This window comes from Oryzias latipes, chromosome 11 (genome assembly GCF_053564925.1).
Source record: "Oryzias latipes strain Hd-rR chromosome 11, Olatipes_Hd-rR_3.1".
Classification (NCBI taxonomy): Eukaryota; Metazoa; Chordata; class Actinopteri; order Beloniformes; family Adrianichthyidae; genus Oryzias; species Oryzias latipes.
Genome location: NC_136247.1, coordinates 22,444,880 through 22,469,511, shown reverse-complemented (window position 1 = coordinate 22,469,511; position 24,632 = coordinate 22,444,880). Strand labels below are relative to the sequence as shown.

Here is a 24,632-nt window from a genome sequence, read left to right as displayed (position 1 = left end):
GCTGGAGCCTATCCCATTTACTGTTGGGTGAAGGCGGGATATAACCCAGAACAGATTGTCCGTTCATTGCAGGGCTGCACTGGGAAAAAATACTTTAAATAAAATCATTCATCCACCTCAAGAACGTCCTAAATCCTTTTGGGGGTCATGGGGTGAAGGTATGGTATGGTACACCATGGACAGGTTGCCAGTCTTTTACAGGGCCACACAGGAACACACACACACCCAATCTGTAGTCGCCAATTAACATAAAGCACGTTTTTGGACTCCCACGTGTGCACAAAAAACGAAATGTCAACTTTGAGCTGTGAGGCAAGAGTGCTAACGACTACGCCGCTAGGCAGCCCTTCAAGAAACCAAAAGAAAGACATTTGGGATGTAAAATAGATTTTTTATATCATAATATAAAAATGCTTTCATGTGCTGCAAAATCTGGACCGTAGACAGGTCAGCTTAGGGTCTGGATTATGTTACGATCCAGCATCTTTAAAAAGAAACAGTATATAGAAACAAAGTGTTTATTTTGTCTTTGACTTCATGTCTTCTAAAAGGGAGTTTTAACTTTTATCCGCAGATAAAATAATGAACCGGCACTGAAAAGTGAGGCTTTGCTGCATTACAGCTGGTGCCAGGGTGTTGTCTCCCGATTTAGTTTACTGTTTACTGTAATTCTGTGGCATGCCAAAAAGAAATAACGGTTAAGCGTTTCTATTATTTTCCCCATTCCCTGCATCGCTTCTGCCTGCTGGAATGTCTGACATGCAGCGATAGGACAGCTGAAGTACTGCGAAAACTCATACGGGCTGCCGCAAGCAGGCATGGACAAGACTGGAGAGTCAGGGACCATGAGCCGCCAAATACCTTCCTCTGATTGAGCCAGTGTGTCTGTGAGTCCCATTATGTGAGAAAGGTGAAAGGTGTATACCACATACCAGGAGGGTTTTTTTCCTTTCCAGGAGGAGCAGCTTGTCTGGACTTGGCCAGGATAAGGTGCCAGAGTCTGTCTGTTTGAGTGTAGAGCAGCACAGCTGGGATGGGGGTGTGTGTTTGTGTGTTAGGAGTGGGGGCTGCAGTATGGATCAACAGGGGGAGGAGAAGAAGGGGAAGACTTAGACTGATGAGCAGGAATACCCTGGAAACAGTAATACTGCAGAAAATGTGAATGAAAAAAACAAAAACAATTGTGATATAATTGTTGTACAATACATATATGTGTCAGACGTCACCGGGTCAAACAAGGTCTGCATCAGGTGCTGGGGGACCAGAGGAGCCTGATGGAAAGTGGGCTACTGGAACAAGACGGAAATGGACTAGATGTGAGAACAAGGTCCTGTTGGAATGCTACAACTCAAGTAATCCCACCCAGAGGGGTTATATGCAGAGAATGTGGAATGAATGGATGCTTCGAAACCTACAATCAAGGCTAACTGCCAAACACCTGGTAGCCCAATAACATCCACAAACGGCAACTCCTATCACAACTTGAGATTGAAGCGATACAATACAATTGCAACACCACAGTCCAGTGCCAGACCAGCAGGTGAGAGAGGAGGCTGTACCACATACACAGCCCCAACAACTACAGATACGCTGAGCGAGGCAGCAACTGACCTGAAAGACAAGATCATGTCTAGAATGAACACTAGGCAACCCTGACACCAGCTACAACCGTTAACCCTTGTGCTATCCTAGGCACTTTAACATTGGGAGTTGGGTCATCTAGACCCACTAGACAGTGCTCTGAACCTTTTTTCTTCAATGATTTGTGATCTTCACTGGTGTCCATGGATTAGATGAAATCTTTCCACCTTTATCCACCTTTGTCATGGTAGGAATAACACGTTAATATAAGGATGAGGTCATCTAGGATAGCACAAGGGATAAGTGATGTATCGCCTGAAAATCAGATGCCTCAATAAAAGTAAGTGGTCTTGATTGACAGATTCTCCTGAGCCCAGTATCAAGTGGTAGGAGTGTGGCCTTCCAACAAGCTCGACAGTGATTGGTGAAAGCGGTTGCCATAGAAACAATAACTTAGACCGATTCTGACCAATAACTACTCACTCGTGATTTCTGGTTCCAACATGTTGACGTTTGTATCGTGGAAAAATGTCGACCTTCTTGACTTGATTTCATTGGAGCCGAAAGTATGAGTGAACGTCACACTCACTCGATCCAGTTCTCATGCACAGTCAATGGATGACTCTAACAAAATTCCAAATTTAATCTTGATCCGTCCAATTGCCCGTTTTGAAAACAATTTTTGACTTGAGTGCGGTTTACCAAAAAGAACATGACCGCCTTGTTTCAGGTTTATTTTTCCTGTTCAGAGTCCTCTGGGTGACACCAGAGATAACTGGTCTAATGTAAATATGTCATTAGTTTTGTACTCATACTGTTAGATGTCATGACTTTGTTTAATCTAATCAAGGATTCAGTTATGCTATAGATTTTTTAAAACGTTGTTATCCTTTTCTGGTTTTAATTGGTTTGTTTGATATCTTCTCCCACAGCTGAGATTGCTGTGGTGTTCCACAAGGTAATGTACTGGGACTAATACTTTTTACTTCGTAAAATTTCACTTTAGTCAAATTTAAAGTAGTAACTCACCAGAATTGTTATACATTGGTTTCCTTAGACCATATACCGGTAAATGTTTGCTTTACAAGTTAGCCATTATTATTATTATTCTTTTTCAAGCCTTTTTACACATTACCAAATGACACTAGTTTATTTATTCGGAAAGGTTTTAAAAGTCCAACTCCAATCATCTTTTATACTTTTTTAAAAACATTCCCAGTGGTCTTTAATGATTATGCTGTTTTTAGCCATAATCAAAAACCCTATGTAGTTTTTTAGGACATAGTTTCTGCAGAGCAGCGGGAGTTCATTAGTAATTGAGCTTTAGGCGGGGGACCATGGGTGCAGAGCAACCCAGCCCCCTCCCACTCCCTTACAGTCCCTCAGACCCTCAACTTAACATTACTGGTGCAACAAAACGGTAAAAAAGATTGGAGATGTTAAGCTGTACAGTTTTGATCCAGATTAGAGCTCAGAGACGCACATGGATCTAGTTTTCTACCAGCGTCAGAATGGAGCGGAGCAGGGAGCTTGTGGCCCGACCAGCATATTTTCTACCTCTGAAATACAAAAAATTAATGTTGAGTTTAATTTTATTTGTGTATGTCCTCCATCATGAGGAAAATGCCACAAGAACATGTTAAAAACACAAATGTTATTGAAGTGAATCTTTAAAGACAGCAAGGAAGACCTCTAGTTTTCTGCTTCTAAATTCCGATCAAATAAAACCCTCAGAAATTCAGTGTTTGGCCTCAATTTTAAATGGGCACTTGGACATTGAGTATTACTTTATATCTTTTTAAGGCTCAGACTTTGCATATTGCCAAAATTCAGGAACAGTGGTGATGATTTGCATCGCTGTGACAGAAAAACATGTAGATCTGTTTTGCAAACTGACCATATTCTGTACATGTTAGATGTTGCTTTCCACTCCGTTTCACCAACCAGAAGTTTTCACAAAGTCGTCATTGGATGCCAAAGCTGCTGACTTCATCCACTAACGGTTACAGCTGGCACCAGCATCGGGGTGCTGGTACAGGTGGTGAGCTGTCACCACCTTCACAATCAGCCTCTGTCTGAGCAGCTTGTGCTTGATCCAAAACCTCACCTTTCCCTCACTCGCCCATTGTTTGTGTTTCTGTGTGTGTGTGTGTGTGTGTGTGTGTGTGTGTGTGTGTGTGAGTCTAGGTAAGAAATTAACTTTTTTCTTTCTCCCTGAAGGCACTATTTACCATCTTGAGGGTATTTCTCAGGACATCTCAGGGTCAGATCCACTGAAACAATGGCCAGAAACAGTTGCATTCCTCAAGACCTTAAACCCTCAGAGGTCAACTGCTCAGATGTGTGGAGAGTGCAGCCGGTTAAAACTTTAGTTCTTTGTTTTTTCTCTGTTAAACTGCACTGTGAAAAAACGGTTTTAACAAGTCTGAAGCAATACTTCTTGTTGTAAAGTCATGTGCTACTTTGCGTCTGTAGCCAGCAGCAGGATTCGCAGGTGTGTGTGGGTGTGTGTTGTGACTGTGTAGTGGTTTGTGTACAGCCTGACTGGTCTGGCAGCATTGTGGCATGTAACGGTGGTGCAGCAGACGCACAAGGTGGCAAAACCTGTTGGTTTGGAAAAAAGGGAAAGCGCACAGAGGGAACAGGGAGAGGAAGTGGCTAATAGGAAGATGAAATCTGACTTCCTCTTCCCTCAACAGCCTCCAGAGAAACAGGGAGGTCATTTCACCCCTGACTGCCTCCCCGGGAGACAGACAGGGCTTCCATCATGAAATCCACATTGTTTGACCTTGATTTCAGTTTTTTCATGATCTCCTGTGATTCAGCAGGAGTAAAGAGGCTGTAAGTGTTTTTCATTTTGTTTTCATTAAATAAAAGTTCCACTCTAATCATCTTTTGATCTATTGTAAAAGTGTTCTCAGTGGTCTTTTAAATAGGATTCTGCTGTTTTAAGCAAAATCAAAGAACTTGTGTTGTTCTGCAGAGCTGCGGCGGTTTATTAGAAATTCACTTCTGAGTTGTGGGCGGGACTGTTGCCACGGAGTAATCCCGCCCCCTTGTTGATGCCAAGAGCTCTCTGTTTACACACTACATCGCCATTCACGCCCTCAACCCACAGCGACGCTTGCACCGCCCTCAGCAGTTCGTATTTAAAGCACCACTTTCAATGAAAGGTCTACGTAAACGCGAAGAAGTTTGCGTTGTCGGTGCTTTGCACTTTTTCTGTGAACCAGATTGAACTTTACCAATCAGGGACTCTGGTGTGGAAGTGCATCCCTTTTGGACAACAACAACGTTTTTATTATACGTCCCTTTTCATTCACGAAAGTGCCAGTGGTTGGAAAATTGATCATGGAGGAGAAATGATTAATTGCGGTTTGACGGGGGATTTGCACCACTTCACCTTTGCACCGAGCCTCTGCAGCTGCAGTTGGGGTGGCGGCGGTCCGGTGAGAACGCTGTTTGCTAAACGCGCATTCAAACCCCCACTTTTTCGCTGGGGCTAACCAGCTGTATAGTTTTCAGCTTGGACGAAGAAAAATCAAGATGTACGTGGATCTAGTCGTCTACAAGTGGATGTATCAGAATGGAGCGGCGAGTCTGTGGTCCCGCCCATTGTATTTTCTGCGTCACAAATACGATCTTTTTCCAAATGCATTGTTTTTCATCTGCTTTGAATAAAAAAATACTCAGACATGCAATTTGAAGCGTCATTTTCTTGACGTGTGTTCTCTATCATCAGAGGGAACGTTAAAGGAATGTTCAAAACACAAAAAACACCCTTTTCAATAGAGTGGGTCTTTAATTCTTTTATTCACAGGGAAGGAACTAAACAGACCAAAAGGGAAAAGAACCAAGCAGGTGTCTGTGGCAAACCTCTGCCCATTCACATCCACAATGAACAGCCAGATGATACGCTCCCCGACCATTCAATGGCTGACACCAGGAAGATTTGTTTTCAGGCCTTAGGCCGGACAGCCCCACCCAAAAACCTGTAAGCCAGCAAGTCCCTGCATAACATCCTCCAGGGTGGGGGAACTTGAGCAATGTGTGGCTTTTGTCATTTTCCACTCCTTCTTTATTTTACATTCAGCCTCCTTCAAAAAGCATAATCACACGCTTCTCTCTTGAGAGACATTTCCCTCTTTCACAAAGGACCGTCTCCCTTTTCTTTAGGATAAAAAAAAAAGTGGAGGAAAGATGTGTGGGGGTGGGGTGGGGGCCACAAGCCAGTGAGTTGAATATTTTTCTCACAATGATAAGATTTCTGTGAAGGAAGTCTTGACACCTGAAACTCAAAGAGAACTAACTGAAGTTAGCAAAGAACGACATCTTCCCGCTGGATTTTGTAAAAAGCAAACACTTAAAAAAAAAAATGCTTTAATTTTTTTTATCACGGTTAGGTTGATGTTTATCGACACAACTTGTCTGCGTCTCCATCAACTGATAACAGGAGCCGACTTTCATTTACATAGTAGCTGAAAATAGTCAAATGCCAAGAGGTGATGAACAGCTCCACTGTTTCCACCTGTCAGCAAAAAAACCACAGCCACACTGATGGGAAGAGTTAAGCGTCTGACCCATGCTCTGCCTGTGCAGGTCACTGCTTATGGAGCTGAGGTTCAACACACAACAATGATCCCATGTGAAACACTCACAGCAAGAAAAACAATCAAACGTAGCATCGCAGGCATCATTGCTGCTGGGCGTCTCATAAAAAGTGTGTTCATTGGCTTTTGGTGTGGATTGCAACAGCTTTTCCTGCATATGTGAGATATTCCAGCAAACCACTTCTTTTTTGTGCCCCCTAGTGGCCTTATGATGGAAGTGACGGACCTCAGTTTTAACGACCCACTCCAAAGAAAATCGTCTTTTAAACAATAATTTTGAGTTGCAGGTTTATTATAAAAAAGATTTAGATAAAACATAAGATAAAAGATAAGACTCATGACTTTTTTTTTTTCACCTGAAACAAATACACAAAATAGTTCCTAAAATTGGGCACACAAAGATGAGATGAAACAACAGGGATCAGACATTTCTTTAAAGCCAAAACAGACATATGTGTGACATGTTAGTGTAATTTAGTCAATAACACCTAAAACGTAAACAAAAAAAGTAATTTACAGTAGTTTAAAGTTCCAAAATTCGTCATCCATATGATGACTTAGGTAAAAGTAAAAAGTTAATAAATATAGATGGTAAATATCTTTTTAAAATTTGTAATAAATGTGCATGCAGAAAATCTGATTTACCATTCAATTTTATAGGATCAGGTAGAAAGAAAAGATAAATATGTGCAAATTCTGGTTCAGCTATTCCAGAAAAAATGCTATTGAAGACATTACTTAATAAATGAAATAAAGTGATGTAAATTATGTTACAAGAACCGTAGATGATTTTGCAGTGCAGTGATTTTATGACATGCGTACTGCTTCAAAAGTTTCAAGGAGAAATAGTAAAGCAGGTCTTTTTATTAAGCTCCATGTAAGTGGGATAAGATTAAAATATAAGATTAAAAGTATGCTCGCCTTCTCTCAACTTTCCATATACGTTGATGCATTTGCCTTATTTATAGGATAATAATACAAAATAATAACACTAAATCAATCGTTAATGGTTCAAGTTTTTCAGGGTCAGGGTACCTTTTTCGGTTAATATGTTCAATGTTTATGTTGTTCAATGTTTAGGTTGACAGTGTTCAGTGTCAAAGCTTGTGTTGATGTTTTAAGTTTGTGTGTTTGACATAACCGAAATACAGTTTTTCTCAGTCGCTTTAGTACAATTCTCAGATCAGAATTGAAGTTTGCAAATACGTGTGTGCATTTCTCAAAACAATTTGTACAAACAGCAAAAAACTATGGATTTCTTGCAAAAGCCTGTAACTTGCTCAAAATCTTTAATTCATCTCTGAAAACTAAGTCTTTAGGTCATTGAACATGTCAGTGCCATCAGAATGTCAAGTCCTTGTGTCATTGTCTACGAACAAGACAGTTAAATGACTTAGTCATGTTGTCAATATAACTGTGTACTTTAGAGGGAGGTTCTGATGTAAACTATGGCTAAAGTTTGGATGACAATATTGTACAATGTAAGTTACACCTTTTTTGTTTGATTGCAAGAGACTGGTCAAGATTCACATTTACACTTTTATTGTTCATATTGTAATTTGTTGACAGACCATGTCATACCAACATAGAAAAAACCCACTGCAAACAGAGACAGACGAGATTGAGCAAATAGTTTTGGGAATTTCATTCTGATCTGAGAATAGTACCAAAGCGACTGAGAAAAACTGTAAATGTCTCTCTAACAAAAAAAAGAAAAGGTTTTTGTGCTATTTTTTAACGGTAGGTGGCAGAAATGCATGAAGAATTTTCCTTTAATGACAGTTTCATGTTCAGACAAAATTTGAACAAATTTCAGTGCAATGTATACAGAACTGTATCTAATAAGAACTTCTACAAACCTTTTCCTCAAACAAAAGATTGCTGATTGGTTTAGTTTGACTGATATTTGCTCAAACTATGCATTACTTAAATATCGCCACTAGAGGACACTGTTGTCTATATAGAGCGTGATGCATTGGTACTAGTTTTTGCCCAGGAATTTCTGGCACTGTAAAAAAAATGTAAACTAAACAAATATTTAAAAATGAAACATCTATTGTCAAACTGAAAATATTTGTTTTATTATTCCTATTCTATCTTTCCTACAGCTCTTAATGAGGAATTAAAATATAAAGTTATGCTAGTCATAGTTATATAAAGTTAGAAGTCATGTTCTAATTCAACGAATCCATTCATTAAGTAAGTTTACTGTTATAAGTCGACCCCATAAGTTGAACCTATAGTTGCTGTTTTGAACTGTATGAAAACAGAAACAACAAGGTTTAGATGCCTTGATAAATCTCGATTGGCTTTGTTACGTAATCTGAATTGCGTCCTCAAACGCAACACTGACGTTCACATGTCGGTGCGAAACCAGCAGCTGTCGCGTTTGCTTGTTGGTTTGTCCTTCAATTCAGACACGTACTCTTAACTTAGGAAGGTAAGCGCCTTTGTTTTGACTAACAAGTGGAATATTGTCACGTTTGGGGGATTTTGGTTTTTGTTAACCGAAGCTTCGAGTCCGTAAAGCTCCATGTGGTTTAGCCGCTAGCTAGCATGAGCTCGTTTTCCAGGTTACTAACTAGAATAGCAGCAACGTCCCGCTTTAATATCATCAAACTATAATTTTGTTTTAAAGAGAGTTTATCTAAAAATATATCTGTTGCTTTTTTGAGACGAGTTGACGTCAAATAAGATGGCCTAACTAAATTATAAACAGTTTGGTTACGTACTGCGTTAAGTACTTTTTTAAAAGGTTGCCAACAGCTGTAACAATATAATATGTCATTTTTATTCACAGTAACGTTAGTACAAATTACTTAACATTGTCTAAGTGTACTATGGAGTATCTATTTATGAAAGCTGTACGTTTATTTATGAAAGCTACTCACTCATCTCTATGTACCTGAACTCACCTGCACCTTGTGTTTACTTCAAGTGCTTTGAAATGTGTGGATTATAAGACTTTAAAAATGCTTTACCGACAGTAGGTAATGTATTAGCTCATTATAAATAATATCATAAACATCAACTTTATTATAAATGCCTCAAACGTTGCTGTTTTTAACAGATTTATTGCAGATTCGTTGTATTTTTTTCTTCAAAAGTAATAATTTATTTTACGGTATTTATGTTGCATTTCTTACAGGGACAGAAATGCACTAAAAGTAACTCAGATTCACGTGGAGGAGGTTAAATGGTTCAGCAATGATCATGAGTCATATTGTTTTGTTTTTGGTCAAATAAACGCACAGGAAGAGCAATTGGAGGACAAAACTAACCATTTAGTTAGTGCAAGTCTTTTATTTTGAAAGAATCTGAACATTTCACTGACAAAACCCAGCAGGAGCATTAAAGCTAAGATTTGTCTTTGTTATTGTTACTATTAACATTGATGTAAATTAGCTTTTGTTTTTTGCATGAATAAAAACTTTAAATATCTAAATATAATTTTAAATACCGGTATATGTTGTTTTTGCCACTTTGGATCTTCCTTTAATATAGGAATAGATTTTAAAAACATAAGAAAAAAAAACGTCTTTTTTTTTTTAGGATTGCTGTGGATGTTTTCTGTTGTGGGCCGTCATCCTCTCCTGTTCACCTGAACATATTTATGACCGAGTTTGTTTATCATCTTTAAAAAAAAAGTATGTAAATATATGGGCCCCTTTAAATGTTTAGCACTGGAGATGATCTAACATTGCAGTTCAGCATAAGAAAATGTAATTGAAAGACCCACTGCAATGAAAATTGAGTTTTTAACAGGTTCTTGTAGCATTTTTCTCATGATTAAGAACATGTATAAAGAAAATTAGGATTAAAATAGCATTTCTGATTATTTCCTTATTCCAATCATTGGGAGCAGAGAAGATAATGTCATTGGAAAAAGCTTGTAACTGTGACATAAAAGCTACTACAGTTTCATGTAGACGACTAAATCCATGTGCGTCTTCGTTTTTCCTCGTCTGATGTCTCCAATATTGCTCCCCATTTTTGTTTCACCCGTAATGTTAGGCTACGGGTGTGAGGAGCTGTAAGCTAGCAGGTGAGCATGTAAATAGATGGATGATGGGGAAAGGAGGCAGGCCTACTCTGCGTTAACAGTTCCACCCACGACTGCCAATGAACTCCTGCTGACGCAGGCTTTTTGATTTTGGCTAAAAATGTCATCATTGTAATTCACTGGAAACGCTTTGATAAGAGATCAATAGATGATCAGAGTGGGACTTTATTTGAATCTTTTTTAATATAACAGATCTTAGACGGAGAGATTTTGTCTTGTTTGTCGCTTAAAACATTCAGCAAAACCTCCGTGCCACCAAAGGTCAAGTTCCGGGTTAAAGTCTTTTTGGTATATTTGGTCTACGTCGTGGCTATAAATGAGCGGCTGTCGCCACAAAAGCTGCGTTCTGAAGTTTTGGAAGGCCCATCAGCTGAGAACTGACAAGCCTGCATACGTGACGCTGTGACATGCACTTAAAGTATGTCGCTTTACCTCCAGACCTATGAATGCAAACGCTGGAAAAGAAGTTTCAAGTAAAGAAAACTCACAAAGAACAGAATAATAAAAGTAAAGGTGTACTTTAGCCGGTTGCAGCTCTTTTTGTGACTGTAAGGTTGCACTGAGCTGCAGTTCCAGGTGTGTCTAAACCTTTTAACATTTTGAGGCCAAACTAAAACTTTTAAGAGAATGAAAGTGAAATGATTTGTTTCTTGATGGGAGGAGCTCAATGCTCAGATTCCCACGGTTCAACTTAATACACGTGGAAACAAGACGGAGCTTTTTCCCATGATGCAAGTTTACACAAGAAAGAACCTGCATGTCTGATGTCAGCCTTTTTTAGTAAGTGTCTGAGTGTCTTTTTGAAATTGCAACTAAACCTGAGTGAAAGAAAAAAAAATCTCTTAAGACTGTGGTTCCAACCGCCTGGGCAGCGGACCGGTACCGGTCCGTGGGACAGCTGGTACCGGCCTGCAGAGAAATAAAACTATAACCTACAACCAGTCTTTAGTCCTTAATTCTTGTTTTTTTTTTCCTGATTTGGATCGATGCGCCGCACCACGTAACAAATAGTCCGCATCGCGCCGCACCACCGCTGCAGTCAAGTTTCTGCGATATATATATGCTGATCGTCCCGATGGGTTGAATAAAGCATCAGTTCAGAGAGAAAGTTCACCTCTTACTGGTTGTTTTTGTCCAGATGATGAAGCAAAAGGTTGTTTTAAAGAAGCCGTCGCAGTGACACAAAACATTCAAGCTAAGTGACCGGAACTTCTTTTTTCACCGTGCTGTTATCACTGTGGTATATCACTTTTTATACCATGGTCCGGGTGAATACTCGATTCTGATTGGCTGCTGGGTGTACATTAAAAACCTGAACCGACCGACGCGACAGCGTGCGTTAAAAAGTAATAATGCACACTTCTTAAGCCATTAACCCGTACTTACTCATGATGTAGATGAACTTTATCTTCAAAAGTTACGGGAAAGTGGAAGGTCAAAATCTCGAAGGCCCGCTGCAGCCTCCGACAGGCTGTCCTGTAAAAATATGACATCAAACCTGTCCTGAGGGTGGAGACCACTGTCTCATGAGTCTTTGGCTTCAGTTTGCAAAGTTGTGGAGGCAGGAGAGTGCAGCTGAGGGGAGTTTGTACTCCACATATTTGGAAGAAGGAGCCGTTGGAACCTCCTGTATGCCTCGTGTCTAACAACACCAGCAGAAACCTCCCGTCCAAACTGTCACACTGTCCAGACGTTTGCGAGGTTCTGTGCTTATGTTTGGGATTGTTTATTTCTGGTCCGGCCTGTGCGCTCACGTCCCATCTCTGTGCTTTCTCAGCATGGCACGAGGACACCAGAAGATCCAGTCGCAGCAGAAGAACGCCAAAAAGCAGGCAGAGATGAAGAAGGCGAAGGGCCACGATCAGAAGACCGCCGCCAAAGCTGCCCTGGTGTTCACCTGCTCTGTCTGCAAGGCAAGTTTAAACCCCCCAACTCTGAGGGAAACCAAATCCTTTGAAGTCCCACTCCAACCTGATTGTTTGGTTTTGGAAAATTGTCGTCTTTTTAATTATGATTGTGCAGCCAAAATGAAAAAGCGTTGAGACATATTTTATGCCCAGCGGCAGTAGCTCATTAGAAATACGATTCTGGTTTGTGGGCGAGACTGTTGACAAAGCAACCCCCACCCCCCCCTCGTCGCTAAATGCTCTGTTTATGCGCGAGCTCACAGCCCCAAGCTACAGTTAGCGGCGCAAAACATTGGCGAGTAACTTTGGATCATCCCAGCCTGCTGCTGTTGGAGCAGAATCCCTTGGCTCGCCCCTTTTCAGTAACCGCATCATTATTCTGAGCTTTTTCAAACCTCCGCTTTCCTGATCCGACGCAATTTGAATGAAGAAACACTCAAGAACGCAGTTTTCATCATACATTCTTTTATATAGGTCCTCTTATTGTGAGAAAATGCTACAAAAACACCAAAAACGGGGCTTATGCTTATCTTTTTATCACGATGGAGGACATGTATAAAGAATATGAAACTCACTATTGCATTTCTGAGTATTCCTCAATTCAAAGCAACGATAAAAATCGCCTCTTTCAAATAAAATTGTCTCTTTTAAAGGAGATCTGATGTGTAGCATTGAAAATAGAGTTGTCGTGTCACAAGCTTCCTGCTCCGCTCCATTCTGATCATCCACTGTCAGACAAATGGACCCATGAACGTCTTTGGTTTCCTGGTCTTAGCTGGAATCTGATCAGAACTCAACGGCTGGATAGCTTCACAGCTTGGGGTGTGAGGGACTGTAAGCTAGCAGTAGGGATATAAACCGAGATCTTTAAGCAATGGGGAGGGAAAGTGGGGTTGCTCGGCGGCAACACTCGGAGGCAAATTTCTGATGAACTCCTGCCGCTCTGCAGAAACTACGTCGTAGAAAACTGCTCAGGTTTTGTGGTTTTGAGCTTTCATCATTGAAAGACCATTGGGAACGGTTTTCTAATAGATCAGTGGGACTTTAAGGAGTTATTTTTAGGATATGCACATTTTATTTATGCAATTCTAATGTCATTTTCGTCTTGTTTTTACTAAATTTGCAAGCTTTAAGTGCTCCTTCAGTCTATTTCTTGAACTTCTCTCTTCAGTCTCAGATGCCTGACCCCAAAACCTTCAAGCAGCACTTTGAGAGCAAGCACCCCAAAGCCCCCCTGCCCCCCGAGCTGGAGGGAGTGGAGGCATAAGCGGCTGTCCCCCGGAGGCTCCAAACCATGGAAGATTTCACAGAACCAGCCTGAGCCAGTTGCCTGTATTCACACATGCGAGGTTTCTCCTGCCTGTCGAGTCCTACCTGTATGTTCTGGTTATTGGATCCACGCAAACTCTGACCTGAGGCCACAGCAGAGCTGTTCTTTCAGCGACTCTGTGTTCATTTTTTCAATCAAACAGGTATTTGCTGCTAGGTCATGCATCTCTTACTGACTCATGCATGTTGAACTGAGCTAAGATTTATAGACAACATGCCAAAAGAGGTTTAAGGAAGGATTTTTGGGTTAGGAGATTTTTAACCTATGCAGCTTTTCGAGACGAAAGTGACCTCATTTCCTCTAAAAAAAAGTGCTTTAACAGTTATGTCTAAAGGAGGCAGTGGAACCTGTGCGCACTGTTGATCCTCTTTCTTGTTCAACTGCAATACGTCTGCTAGCTGATCCCTCCATCTGCATTGGCTCACCATAATGTGAAACTTTCAGCTGTTTCTAGGCTGCTCCACAATTGATGGTTTACAAAATAAATGTGATCATGCCAGCAGCATTTATGTGCTTGTGAAATGGAATGTATGCTCCGATGTAACATAAATTGTATCTTAATTTTGAATTGTTATATATATATAATCTCCTTTTTGAGATGTGTAATGTATTTGTAAATTATCATCCGAAGGTTCATGGGGGGAAAATATCAACTAACTGCAGTTTTCAATAAAAATACAGCTTAGACAAATTTCTTTAATCTGGCTTTAGAAATGCTCTTTGAGTCGCTCCGTCTGCTTTTTATCTTTGGAAAAGGTAATCAAACTCATCACTGAAAAGTTAATTGCTGCTTTGCACTCAGTCAAGAACCAAAATACAAAAATACCTTTTTTTTTTTAACAAGGATGTGAGAAAAATCAGGATAATTTTATTTGTATTTTATTAGATGACTGCAGAAAACGGCTTAAAGTCCCACTCCCCCTACTGTCGAGGCGTTCCCTGCGGTGTTTTAATTATCATCATGCCATTTTTAGGAAAAATAAAAGAGAAACCTTTTTTTTTTTCCTTCTTTCTAGGACATAGTTTCTGTAGAGCAGCAGTGGTTCATTAGAAATTCACCTTTGAGTTTTGGGAGCAACTCCGCCGCCCCTTCCCCTCCCCGTTGCTGAGAGATCGGAGCTCTTTTGTACGTCACAAATACGTTCTTTTTTTCAAACACCATTTTGTTATCTGTTCCTGATTCACAATGATTTGAATAAAGAAACACTCAGAAATGCACATTTAAGCTTAGTTTTCTTTATATCTCTGTCGTCATTAGAAAAAATCCTACGTTAAAAACACCCAAAAAACATTTTTTATTGGGGCGGGTTTTTGAATTAATAATCAAACTGGTGCCCATTCTGGAAATGAGCGAGGAAAAAATGCATGAATAAAAATCAGTCTAAAAACATATATTACTCTCCCCTTGCAGTTTGCTTGTTTTGTCATGAAAAAGTGGGCTTCGTCCAGTCTGTGGCTTTAAGAGTTTGAGTGAGTCATTGTTCCACCTACCTTCACACACATTCCATATCCTTCCTTCCCATCTGTACATTTGTGAATGAAAAACCTTCACGCTTACAAACCGTGGCCATTCACATGAGCTTTGTTTCAATTTAACCACTGGTCTCTATAGAAAAGAACAGCACTTAAGAAAAATGACAATAGTCTAAATCCAGGGCGATGAGTTTTCTCCCCAGCTATAGATCACCTAATTTGACATGCGAAGAAAAACTCTGTCATTCTCTTCACTAATCTAAAAGAACAAATCAAATTATTTTGTTTGTTTATTTTCAATCGTATAGGATGGCCACCATAGCAACACTATTGTACTCTTATCCCTGGATTTAACAAGGTAGAATTTATTTATTTGACTTGCAAAAATGTACAGTAAGGGGAAGAATTTCAACGTTTTTTTTTATTCTTGCTTGCATTTTAATATTCTATTCCTAGTATATTAAAGACTTAAATGAAGGCTTTAAATTCCATCATTTGGGAGAAAAAAGTCACTCATTGGTAGAGAGCTGCCGCTGTATTTTTAATGCACTGCTGCACCTGTTTTACACAGTCAGACATGTGTGACAGGGATTAAGATTAAAGAGCACAGCTGGATCAGGTTGTCTAATCCATTATGAATTAACTATTAAATCTTTTTGAGAAAAGCACTGTTATGACATTACCTTAGAAAAGAAGTAAAGTTTATTAGAGGAGTTTAAAGTCAATTAAAAAAAAACAGCTGCCCAACTTGCTAAGATTCACATCATTACTGATTGCTTAAAAAAATGTCTAAAGAAAAACTGGACAATGTTTTCTACATTTCATATCAGCTTTAAATAGGACAGGTAAACAATGTATTTATAATAACTTTAAATAGTTTTTACACCCGGTAAGACCTTCTATAAGCTTTAGGGTGCAGGTGTTTGCTTCTCATTCAGTGTCACATGGATTTTTGGAAATGTAATTTATAGGATAAGGCTATCTAAGGTGTAGGTAAATGTTTTATTGTGGGTTAAGTTACAATAAAAATCCTCAGGAGTCTTAATAACAACTTTTTCTATGTTAATGCTCATTCAATGTGCATCCGTTATGAAGCATAAATGAATAAATACAAGACTGAAAGCCAAATAATTGGGATTCAATGCCTTTTTTAAACTCAGTTGATTACAATATATATTTTTTAATACATATTTTTACTACACAATTTCATTAACATATTTTATGGATAAAATAAATAAAATATTTTATTTAAAAAAATTATATGCAAAATAAACTAACAGCGTTTGTTATTGTTTAATATATCAATAAAGTTGATTTCCCACAAGCCTTTGCAAATTTAAGAAAAAGGTCTTATATTTAGAGCTTTTCTTTACGTGGATAGGTTTTTTTGAGCACTTATAAATTAATTTTTTAAACAATGAACATGTAAATAGTTTAGATTAAGAACAAAATATATTCTGTATAAAGTACCATTTGCTACGATTTGTATTGGAAAACGAAAAAAAATTAAGCAGTAAAATAAAACTACTCTACAAGCTTGAAATTGTATAAAATATTAATAAACGCCTGCCACAAATTCGTTTTGTATTTTTTTCTTCCTAAATATGGTTGCCCTGGCAACTTGGTCCTGACGTCATCCGTCCTGGCGCGACCCTGCTGCTATGTCTTTGATTTGAGGGAAACCCCGTGGAAGAGCGGGAGAGATCGTCAGCTGTGCGGCCGGGAATCAGGAGCGACATCGTTCATCATCTCTCAGGTTCGTCCGTGTTCTATTGCGGTTTTGGGGAGTTGCTGTATCTAACAAAAACGGTTGTTGAAACGCTCGGCGTCCCATCGAAGTGCCCTCAGTGACGCAGAAATGGCTGCTTTGTTTGTTAGAGTGTAGGTGGAAATCATTGATGCTCCGGCGCTGCTCAGTCATTGTTCTGCGCCTGAATGGAAGTGGAACTTAACAGCACGTTAAACCTCGTCTAACCATGGATTTAAGCATCCGCTTCTAGAGTTGTTTAAGCGTTTTTGTTTATAAAGTCCCCCTAAATGAATGGTTGTATATTGTAAAGCCAGCAGCTCCGGCTAATCTTCCGGAAAACGAAAAGGGCGTTCACTGTAGACCCAAGACGGACAGAACCATTCCATCCTCGCGCGGCTTTCAGAGACGAATCCTCGTTTTTTCCCTCCTCTCTGTATTGTTAAGTTGTTTCTAATGAAAACGGGGATGATACTGCGTCTTATCCATCGAGATAAGCTGTTTAAGCGGTTTATAATATGGCCGGATATTATACTAGCTCAGGGGGCAGGTGTGTATGTGACATGAAACTGGGTGGCCGACATTCCTCAGAAAGGCGCAGGTGCCTGCTGGGAAATCTGAGCGTCTCTCAAATGAATCATGTGCAGCTGATTTTACCATTCCGACTGGAAACATGGGTAAGAAACCTACTACTCTGAGGATTTGTCATTGTACAATTTGTCCTAATGTTGAAATATTCAGGTAAACTATCTTGAAGTAGGACGGTTTGGTAAAACGTATTGTTTTCCAGTAAAGGTCGCATAAATTACTATACGTACGTCGCTAGAATCGATCATTAAGAGTAGTTGATGAACGTATTAATCAAAATCAATAAATCAATTTTTTTCATTAAGTAGAATCATGATGATACAACAGCATGTTGTATATCTGTGCTCAATTTTTTATTTTATTTCTGGCAACTGTACTCTAAATATTTAAATAGGTTAAATTTGTTAGAGTTCATAGTTCTCTGATCTAAGAATTAAGTGTTCTTTTTTTAGCATTATTGTTTTTCCCTCTTAGTGATATATTTAAAAAAAAAGCTTTTCTGATTGAAATCATTTTTTTGGCGTTTTTCATATGTTCTTGCTGCATTTTTCTCATGGTGGAGGACATAGAAAGAAAATGAAGTTTGGAACAGCATTTCTTTTTTTCTTTCTTAACTTGTCCTGTCCAACAGCTGGGCAGACAGATGAGAGCTGAAGGCCTCTTGTGTTGGACATATTTTACTTTAACAACAGGGGTTATGAATCTTCTGACAAACCAGAGGTATGTCTGAATAAACCCCTTTTGTAATCGAGGCCAAACTTTATTCATCTTTATCATATTTGAAAATCTTTTGTGTTGGACCGGACGGAAAAGGAAATTGAAATGGCATTTCTAAGCATTTCTTCATTCAAATAGTTGTGAATCAGGAGCAGATGCAAAAATGCTTTGGAAAACGTTACTACGGCAAGCCACTAGCTTCCTGCTCTGCTCCATTCTGATGCATCCACTTGCAGTTGACTGGATCCATGAACGTCTTTGTTTTCCTCGTCTGAGCTGGATCAAAACTGTAGGGCTGCACAGCTCCAACATTGCTCGCTTTTTTGTTGCTCAGCTAATGTGAGGTTGGGGTTGTGAGGGGCTGTAAGCTAACGGGAGTGCACATGACTGGATGGCTAATAGAACGGGGGGTGGGCTTACTCCATGCAATCAGTTCCACCCAAAACTCAGAGGTTTAGATGGGATTTTCTAATGTCGCTCAGCAGAAACTCTGTCTTTATTTTTATTTTTTACCTAAAAACAGCAGAATCATAATTAAGACCACTGGGGAACACTTTTACAGTGGATCAAAAGATGATTGAAGTGGGTCTTTGACAAAGTGTGATATAGAGTAAGTAGTTATAATTTCCAAATATGGCATATTATGAACTGACACAATTAGAGCTCGGGTTGTTTGGTTTGAGCCCTAATTTAAATGTGGAATTGGGATTGTTTTCCCTTGTGGAATAAGGATAATTATTGCAGCTAAACTGTTTTAAATCAGGTGCTGTTATATAACTGCTGCAGAACTGACCTAAATTTGACATGAAAGGTTCCCTCATCTTCATCCATAACCTGCAGAAATAGAAAATTACAGATGAATAGAATTTTTCAGGATGGTTGCATTTTTTTTTTTATCCACGAAAAGTTTGCTGGAATTTTGTTTTCATATTTCTGCATATCTTTAGATCTGAAGAGCTCAAAAGAATGATGAGCATCTAAACTGTTTTTTTGTTCTTTTAATGGTGTAGTTTGTAAGTCTCTGTATTAAGATGGTTTTTGATTTTCTTGTATGATTATACTCACCCCTACAAAAAGGTTGGGTGTTCCAGGGTGGGGCAGGTGGTGTGAGCCATGTAACACTGCTTGCAGCTTTGCCTTTAGTTTTATTTTGGTTTAATGCTCAGCTCTGCAAAATATGTATTTATTCCATTAATTGAGCAGTAGTGTGAAAAATGACTAAACACTGTTTTCTTCCCGTTCCTTCTCCCTCCGTTTTGTGTCAACAAAGAAGCCATGGCAGAGAAGGAAGAGCTCGTGCAAAAGGCCAAACTGGCCGAGCAAGCTGAGCGTTACGACGACATGGCCGCCGCCATGAAGGCCGTCACCGAGAAGAGCTCGGAGCTCAACAACGAGGAGCGCAACCTCCTCTCGGTTGCTTACAAGAACGTGGTGGGGGCTCGCAGGTCCTCGTGGAGGGTGGTGTCCAGCATGGAGCAGAAGTCTGACGACAGCTCAAAGGCGGCGCTGGCCAAGGATTACAGGGAGAAGATTGAGACCGAGCTGAACGACATCTGCAAGGACGTTCTGGTGAGGAGTTACGGGAGGGTAATGTGACTTTTACAAGAGAAACATGCTCGTCATGTTGTTTGAATCCGTTCTCAATAAGTCATCTGGGCGCTTTGTGCTGAGAAAAGGAAAACATGCGAAATCTAAAAGGGATTTTCTTCTTTTTTTTTTTTTTATACCAATCATTCCAAATCAGGGTGAATTACTTAATATTTTCTTATAAAATAAAAAAAGGATGCTGGGATAGGCTCCAGCAGCCCCGTGACCCCGAAAGGGAAGAAGATGAAGAAGAAAGGATGCAACAAATCTTTGGTACCATCTCCTGTAGCTCACCTCCAGTAGCAAGATCCCCAAAAAACTGGCAGTCTAACCAAACTCAGAGGGGCTGACCTGCATCCAGGCTGCAAGGGAAAAAAGCATTTACTTTCAAGAAGTGCTACCACAAAAGCAGGAAATATTCACTTTTAAACGGTTTCAGACACTTTTTCCAGTATGAGCCACACATTTGTGTGGATGTGTTCACTGTCAATAAAGTTAGATTTGTATCAGGAATGGAATTTTAGTATAAAAGTTTTAAAAATATGAATTTGCAATCTTTAATTAGTTATTAATGTACCAAACCCCAAAGATGCTTTTGGGTGGGCAGCCAATAGTGACCCCTACTGGTGGTATGTACCAAGATGAGATGAGTTACTCAGTTTAGGATTATGGGAGTATTGACACCATGGTATGGAAAAATAGATGATCTATATAGATATAGATAAGTGCATGTGTCACTTCTAGATCTTTGGTGAGTAACTGCAATGTTTCATTCTGAAACGCCCCCCAGTGCATATTGAACTGCTCCATTAGTCACATGACCAGTGTGTGTCACCTTTATCAACACCACAGAAGAGGATTTTAGAAAGGGTTTGTATTTTGCACGTTAAATTTGTTACCTGGACAGTTTTGATGGTGTTTGTTTTTAGAATAAGTCCTAGAAAAAATGAATCCACCAATCAGAAATTACCGGTAATTTAATATCTTATGCAAAAAGTCATCTGTACGTTATCTTAAGTGTGGTTATCGCCCATCACTATAAAACAGCCTGGTTTTACTTTCTGTAACTTTTTCTCTACTTTTGATCGTTTTCTGTGATTTTTGGAAAAACCTTAAATAATCAAAAGAGTGAATCTACTGCAGTGATTCTACTTTATCTTTGCCATTGGTTGGAGATCACCAAAAAGGATTATTTCCTAACATCTATTGAGATGCAGATTATTTCTATCTATACACACTTTCTGGGAGCAGCAAGGTTTTGAACCTGCATAGAAAAACCTTTCTGTAAAAAATAATTCTAATTCTTAGTAAGTTATTAAATCAAATCAAATGAGTGTAGACTCATTTCTGCATTTGAGTTGATAACATTTCCATTCCTCTTACTTCCAGGATCTTCTTGACAAGTATCTGATCCCCAACACCACATCTCCTGACAGCAAAGTCTTCTACCTGAAGATGAAGGGGGATTACTATCGCTACCTCGCTGAGGTGGCCACAGGGAATAACAAGGACTGTAAGTGCTGCCTTTATTTTATTATATCTCTATGCATCTGATTTGCACTGACAAGAAGTTTTATCCTGAAAATAATTGAGGTTATTTGGGCAGTAGTGTGTGTTTTCAGAGCTTCTGATTGTAGAAGTTCTCATGCAGTAGAAAGACCACCTGACTTATCATAGGAGTTTGTGGCCAGAGCTCTGACATCTGCTTCATCCTTGACCTACATCAGCCAGCTATTGAGGCAGGCAGGAGCTGCTGCTGAGTTGTCATGGTAACAGAAGATAAAGGCAGGGCGTGAGCTGCTGTTTGTTGCCTGGAGACATTTCTGACTGTTCTTGGTTGGCTGACTAATTTCCAGTGACGGGCAGATTTATGTTTTTCTGTAGCAGCATAATAAAAAAATAAAAATAAAAGAAGTGTGAATATAATTGTATGGAGCCCTTTCACAATAAAGCTGCAAATGTTTTGATAAATAAGATATTTTTTTATCAGAATAAAGGTCATTTCAAGATGCAGATGGTTTTTCTGGAGAAACTTCTTGGTGAGACATGTGATATGGATTTTATTATAGTTTTTGTATCAGTGGAATATTTCAGATGCAATTCTGTAGAAGAAAACACAAGTTTAGATATTTGTGTTCAGTTCATGAAAACTCTCCCTTCAAGTTGTGCATTTCTCTTTGCTGATATGCAAGCAAACACAAAATACACTGAAATTCCTTCAGAGTCGTTCTGGCTGAAGGACTAATTGTGTTTACATTTCTCTGTTTAGCTCTGTGTTCTCACTGTCCGTTCTCTTTTGTGAAGCTATTATTGGGAACTCTGAGGACGCCTACCAGAAGGCGTTGGACATAAGCACTGCAGAAATGCCGCCCACACATCCCATCCGCCTGGGCCTTGCTCTGAACTTCTCCGTCTTTTACTATGAGATCGTCAACTCTCCAGAAAAGGCCTGTCAGCTGGCCAAATCGGTACGAACCTTTTCCTGCTCATCAGTATTGTTTTTGGTTTTTTTGGTCCAATGTGACTCCCCTAAAATAAAGCAGTGATCCTAGTGTTGACAGTAATGTTGGGTGAGGGGTGTTGTGGGTAGGGATGCCGTGCCCGGCCCTGGAGGCTTTGTCAAACGTTTCAAGAGTTTGACGTTAGACCGTTTACTTTAATTGAAGCATCTGATTGGTCAGTTTATACCTTGAATAGTTTGCATTACAGAAAAAACATATCATGGAAAAAAGTGAGGATTAGCAAGAACATGTTTTAAAAAGTATCAGAGCAAGAATGTTTATTCTGACAAACGTAACGTCAGCTGTTTATTTCTCTATTGACGTCTATGGGCGTTTGGCTTCTTAGACCAAGTGGGCACTTCCTGTTTGGGAGGAGAGGGGTCACTCTGTCCAGTTCTCGTATACAGTCAATTTTTTTAATTCTCCGGCTAGCTTACAGCCCCCCACAACCCCAAGCTGGTGCAAAAAAACAAAACAAAAAGCCGAGCCGTACAGTTTTGATCCAGATTCCAGCTGAGACGAGGAAGAACAAAGACGAACATGGATGAAGTCGTCAGATGCATCAGAATGGAGCTTGTGGGTCATCCGTAGTGTTTTCAGACGAAAGCAAGCTCTTTTAATCCGTATTTCTTGTCTGCTTCTGATTCACAACGATTTAAACAAAGATTCAGAAAAGCTATTTAAGCCTAATTTTCCTTACATTTGTCTTCCATCGTGAGTAAAATGCCACAAGAACAAGTTAAAAACAGTTTTAATCGGAGTGAGTCATTGAAACTTAAGCTAGTTTCATGCTGCTTTGCACAGACTTGTGGTCCAACCAACATTTTGCTCAACATATGCTGTGAAATCTGCTTTGTAGCATGGATGAAAAAGCTGTGCAGTGAAACATCTGCAGCCTTTTTGTGTGGTCATTTAGATTAAAAAATAAATTATACTTGGATTTTCTGCTGCAAATAAATAAAGGGTTTCAGTTATTGTGGAGTTGGTGGTTAAATTCTCTTTGACTTTTGTCTGCCAGGCTTTTGACGAGGCCATCTCCAAGCTCGACTCGCTCAACAACGACTCCTACAAAGACAGCACCCTGATCATGCAGCTGCTGCGTGACAACCTGACAGTGAGTGTCCGGCCGTGACGGCCGCCGCTGCACAGATTTCCTCCTCTGAACGCGTGCGATGTGCTGTGCTTCCTTGCAGCTATGGATGTCGGACACCCAGGGAGAGGGCGAAGGAGATGAAACCGAAGTCGCAGCTGAGAAGAACTGAACTCAAATTGGAAAGAAAGAAAAGCTGTTTTTGTTTTTTTACCTCTCACCAGCCTAAGTTGTGTGTGTGTGTGTGTGGGTGTGGGTGTGGCTGCGTGTGCACATGCATTCAGAGACATGTATGTCTACACTCTGCTCACAATGTGTATGTGCAGAAACATTAGTGTGCGTGTGTGTGTGTTTGGTAGTTGTACGGCCACTTACAGGGAGAAAAAGTGAGACGTTTTCTGTTTACCATGACTCATCAGTTCATATTTTCTCTACAAGAGATCGATTTCTTCGATCCGAACCCCCCCCGGCTCTTCAGTACAGAAAGCTGCTTATAATCCTGGCCAAACTCGATATTTAATGAAAATTGAAAGTAATTGTAGTTTTATTGGAATTTGAATCCCTTCATTAAAAAAAAGCCCTTTTGACTGAATTTAACCTGCGATAGAAGCAATACTCTGTCACTAGCAGCTTGATCTTTACATTTGAAGCCATCCTCCCCTTCCGTGTCCAGTGTAGCAGGTCTTGTGGACGGTACACCTGATCCAGTGGTTTTGAGTGCGTTCAGCCATAGAAATGTTGTGTGAAAGGCTGCTTTGGTTGATTTGTTGAGAGGATTATTATTCCACCGTGAAATAAGAACCTTTTTTGCAGTTTTGCGTACCACTGCGACAGCCGGAGACGAAGCGAACAACTTGACAAAAGGCTCAATACTGTAACTTTTTTTTGTGTGTGGATATTTTCTCTTTTCAGCAGTGCAGACGATACTTTTCACCATGTGCTTTTGTGGCTTTCTACTCTTTTTCTATTTCAGATGTTTTTGTAATATTTTTTTGTGCCCTGTTTGACTCCTCAAAGTGGATGAGATTCTCAATCGTCTGGTGTGAGGGTTGGCAGTCTGTGATGGGATGTAACTTTACCCACTCAGCTTATTTACAATAACGTATTGAGAGGAGGTGGTGGAACACAGTGCTGAATATAAACTGATTGTAAAGTATCATGGTAGAAAGCTACACAAAAGCCATTTAGTAGTCACAACTTTGTGCCAGTTTCTTCTGAAATACAGTTTTGTTCCTTTTTTAAAGATTCAGGATTTGCAAGTTACACTGAGTGCGTAATTTTACCATGTGGTTGCATCTAAATGGAATTAAATGATAAAAATTGAGTGTGCTGTGCTCTTTCTTTAACTCTACATTTAATGCATCCTGTTTGTGGACAATGTGGTTAAAAAATTTTATTGAATTAAAATATTTGAGGTTGTTTAAAATATATTAAAAAA

General features: G+C 39.6%; 3 protein-coding genes across 4 annotated transcripts in view; 2 read left to right on the top strand and 1 right to left on the bottom strand.

The window, feature by feature from the left end:
- Positions 1–11,882, bottom strand: part of grhl2b (grainyhead-like transcription factor 2b) — a 35,027-nt gene extending 23,145 nt beyond the window's left edge. Inside the window, exon 1 of the mRNA XM_078954997.1 lies at positions 11,641–11,882. Within this exon, the coding sequence (XP_078811123.1) occupies positions 11,641–11,747 (107 nt within the window). The 5' untranslated portion in view covers positions 11,748–11,882. The remainder of the gene's footprint in view (positions 1–11,640) is intronic.
- znf706 (zinc finger protein 706) lies at positions 8,499–14,709 on the top strand. Its single transcript, XM_004073800.5, has 3 exons — positions 8,499–8,631; positions 12,032–12,167; positions 13,333–14,709. Exons 2-3 carry the CDS (start codon positions 12,033–12,035, stop codon positions 13,426–13,428), a joined length of 231 nt encoding a protein of 76 aa, XP_004073848.1. The 5' UTR covers positions 8,499–8,631; position 12,032; the 3' UTR covers positions 13,429–14,709.
- A 1,861-nt stretch (positions 14,710–16,570) lies between these two features.
- ywhaz (tyrosine 3-monooxygenase/tryptophan 5-monooxygenase activation protein, zeta polypeptide) lies at positions 16,571–24,518 on the top strand. Of its 2 annotated transcripts, none has more exons than XM_004073801.4 (6): positions 16,571–16,720; positions 19,287–19,585; positions 20,993–21,116; positions 21,908–22,071; positions 23,123–23,218; positions 23,298–24,518. In XM_004073801.4, the coding sequence occupies exons 2-6, from the start codon at positions 19,292–19,294 to the stop codon at positions 23,364–23,366; spliced, it is 747 nt and encodes a 248-aa protein (XP_004073849.1). In that variant the 5' UTR covers positions 16,571–16,720; positions 19,287–19,291; the 3' UTR covers positions 23,367–24,518. The 2 variants fall into 2 exon arrangements, with proteins under 2 accessions (XP_004073849.1, XP_011479072.1); XM_011480770.4 differs by having other exon boundaries at positions 16,581–16,720; positions 19,290–19,585.
- The last annotated feature ends 114 nt before the right edge of the window (positions 24,519–24,632 follow it).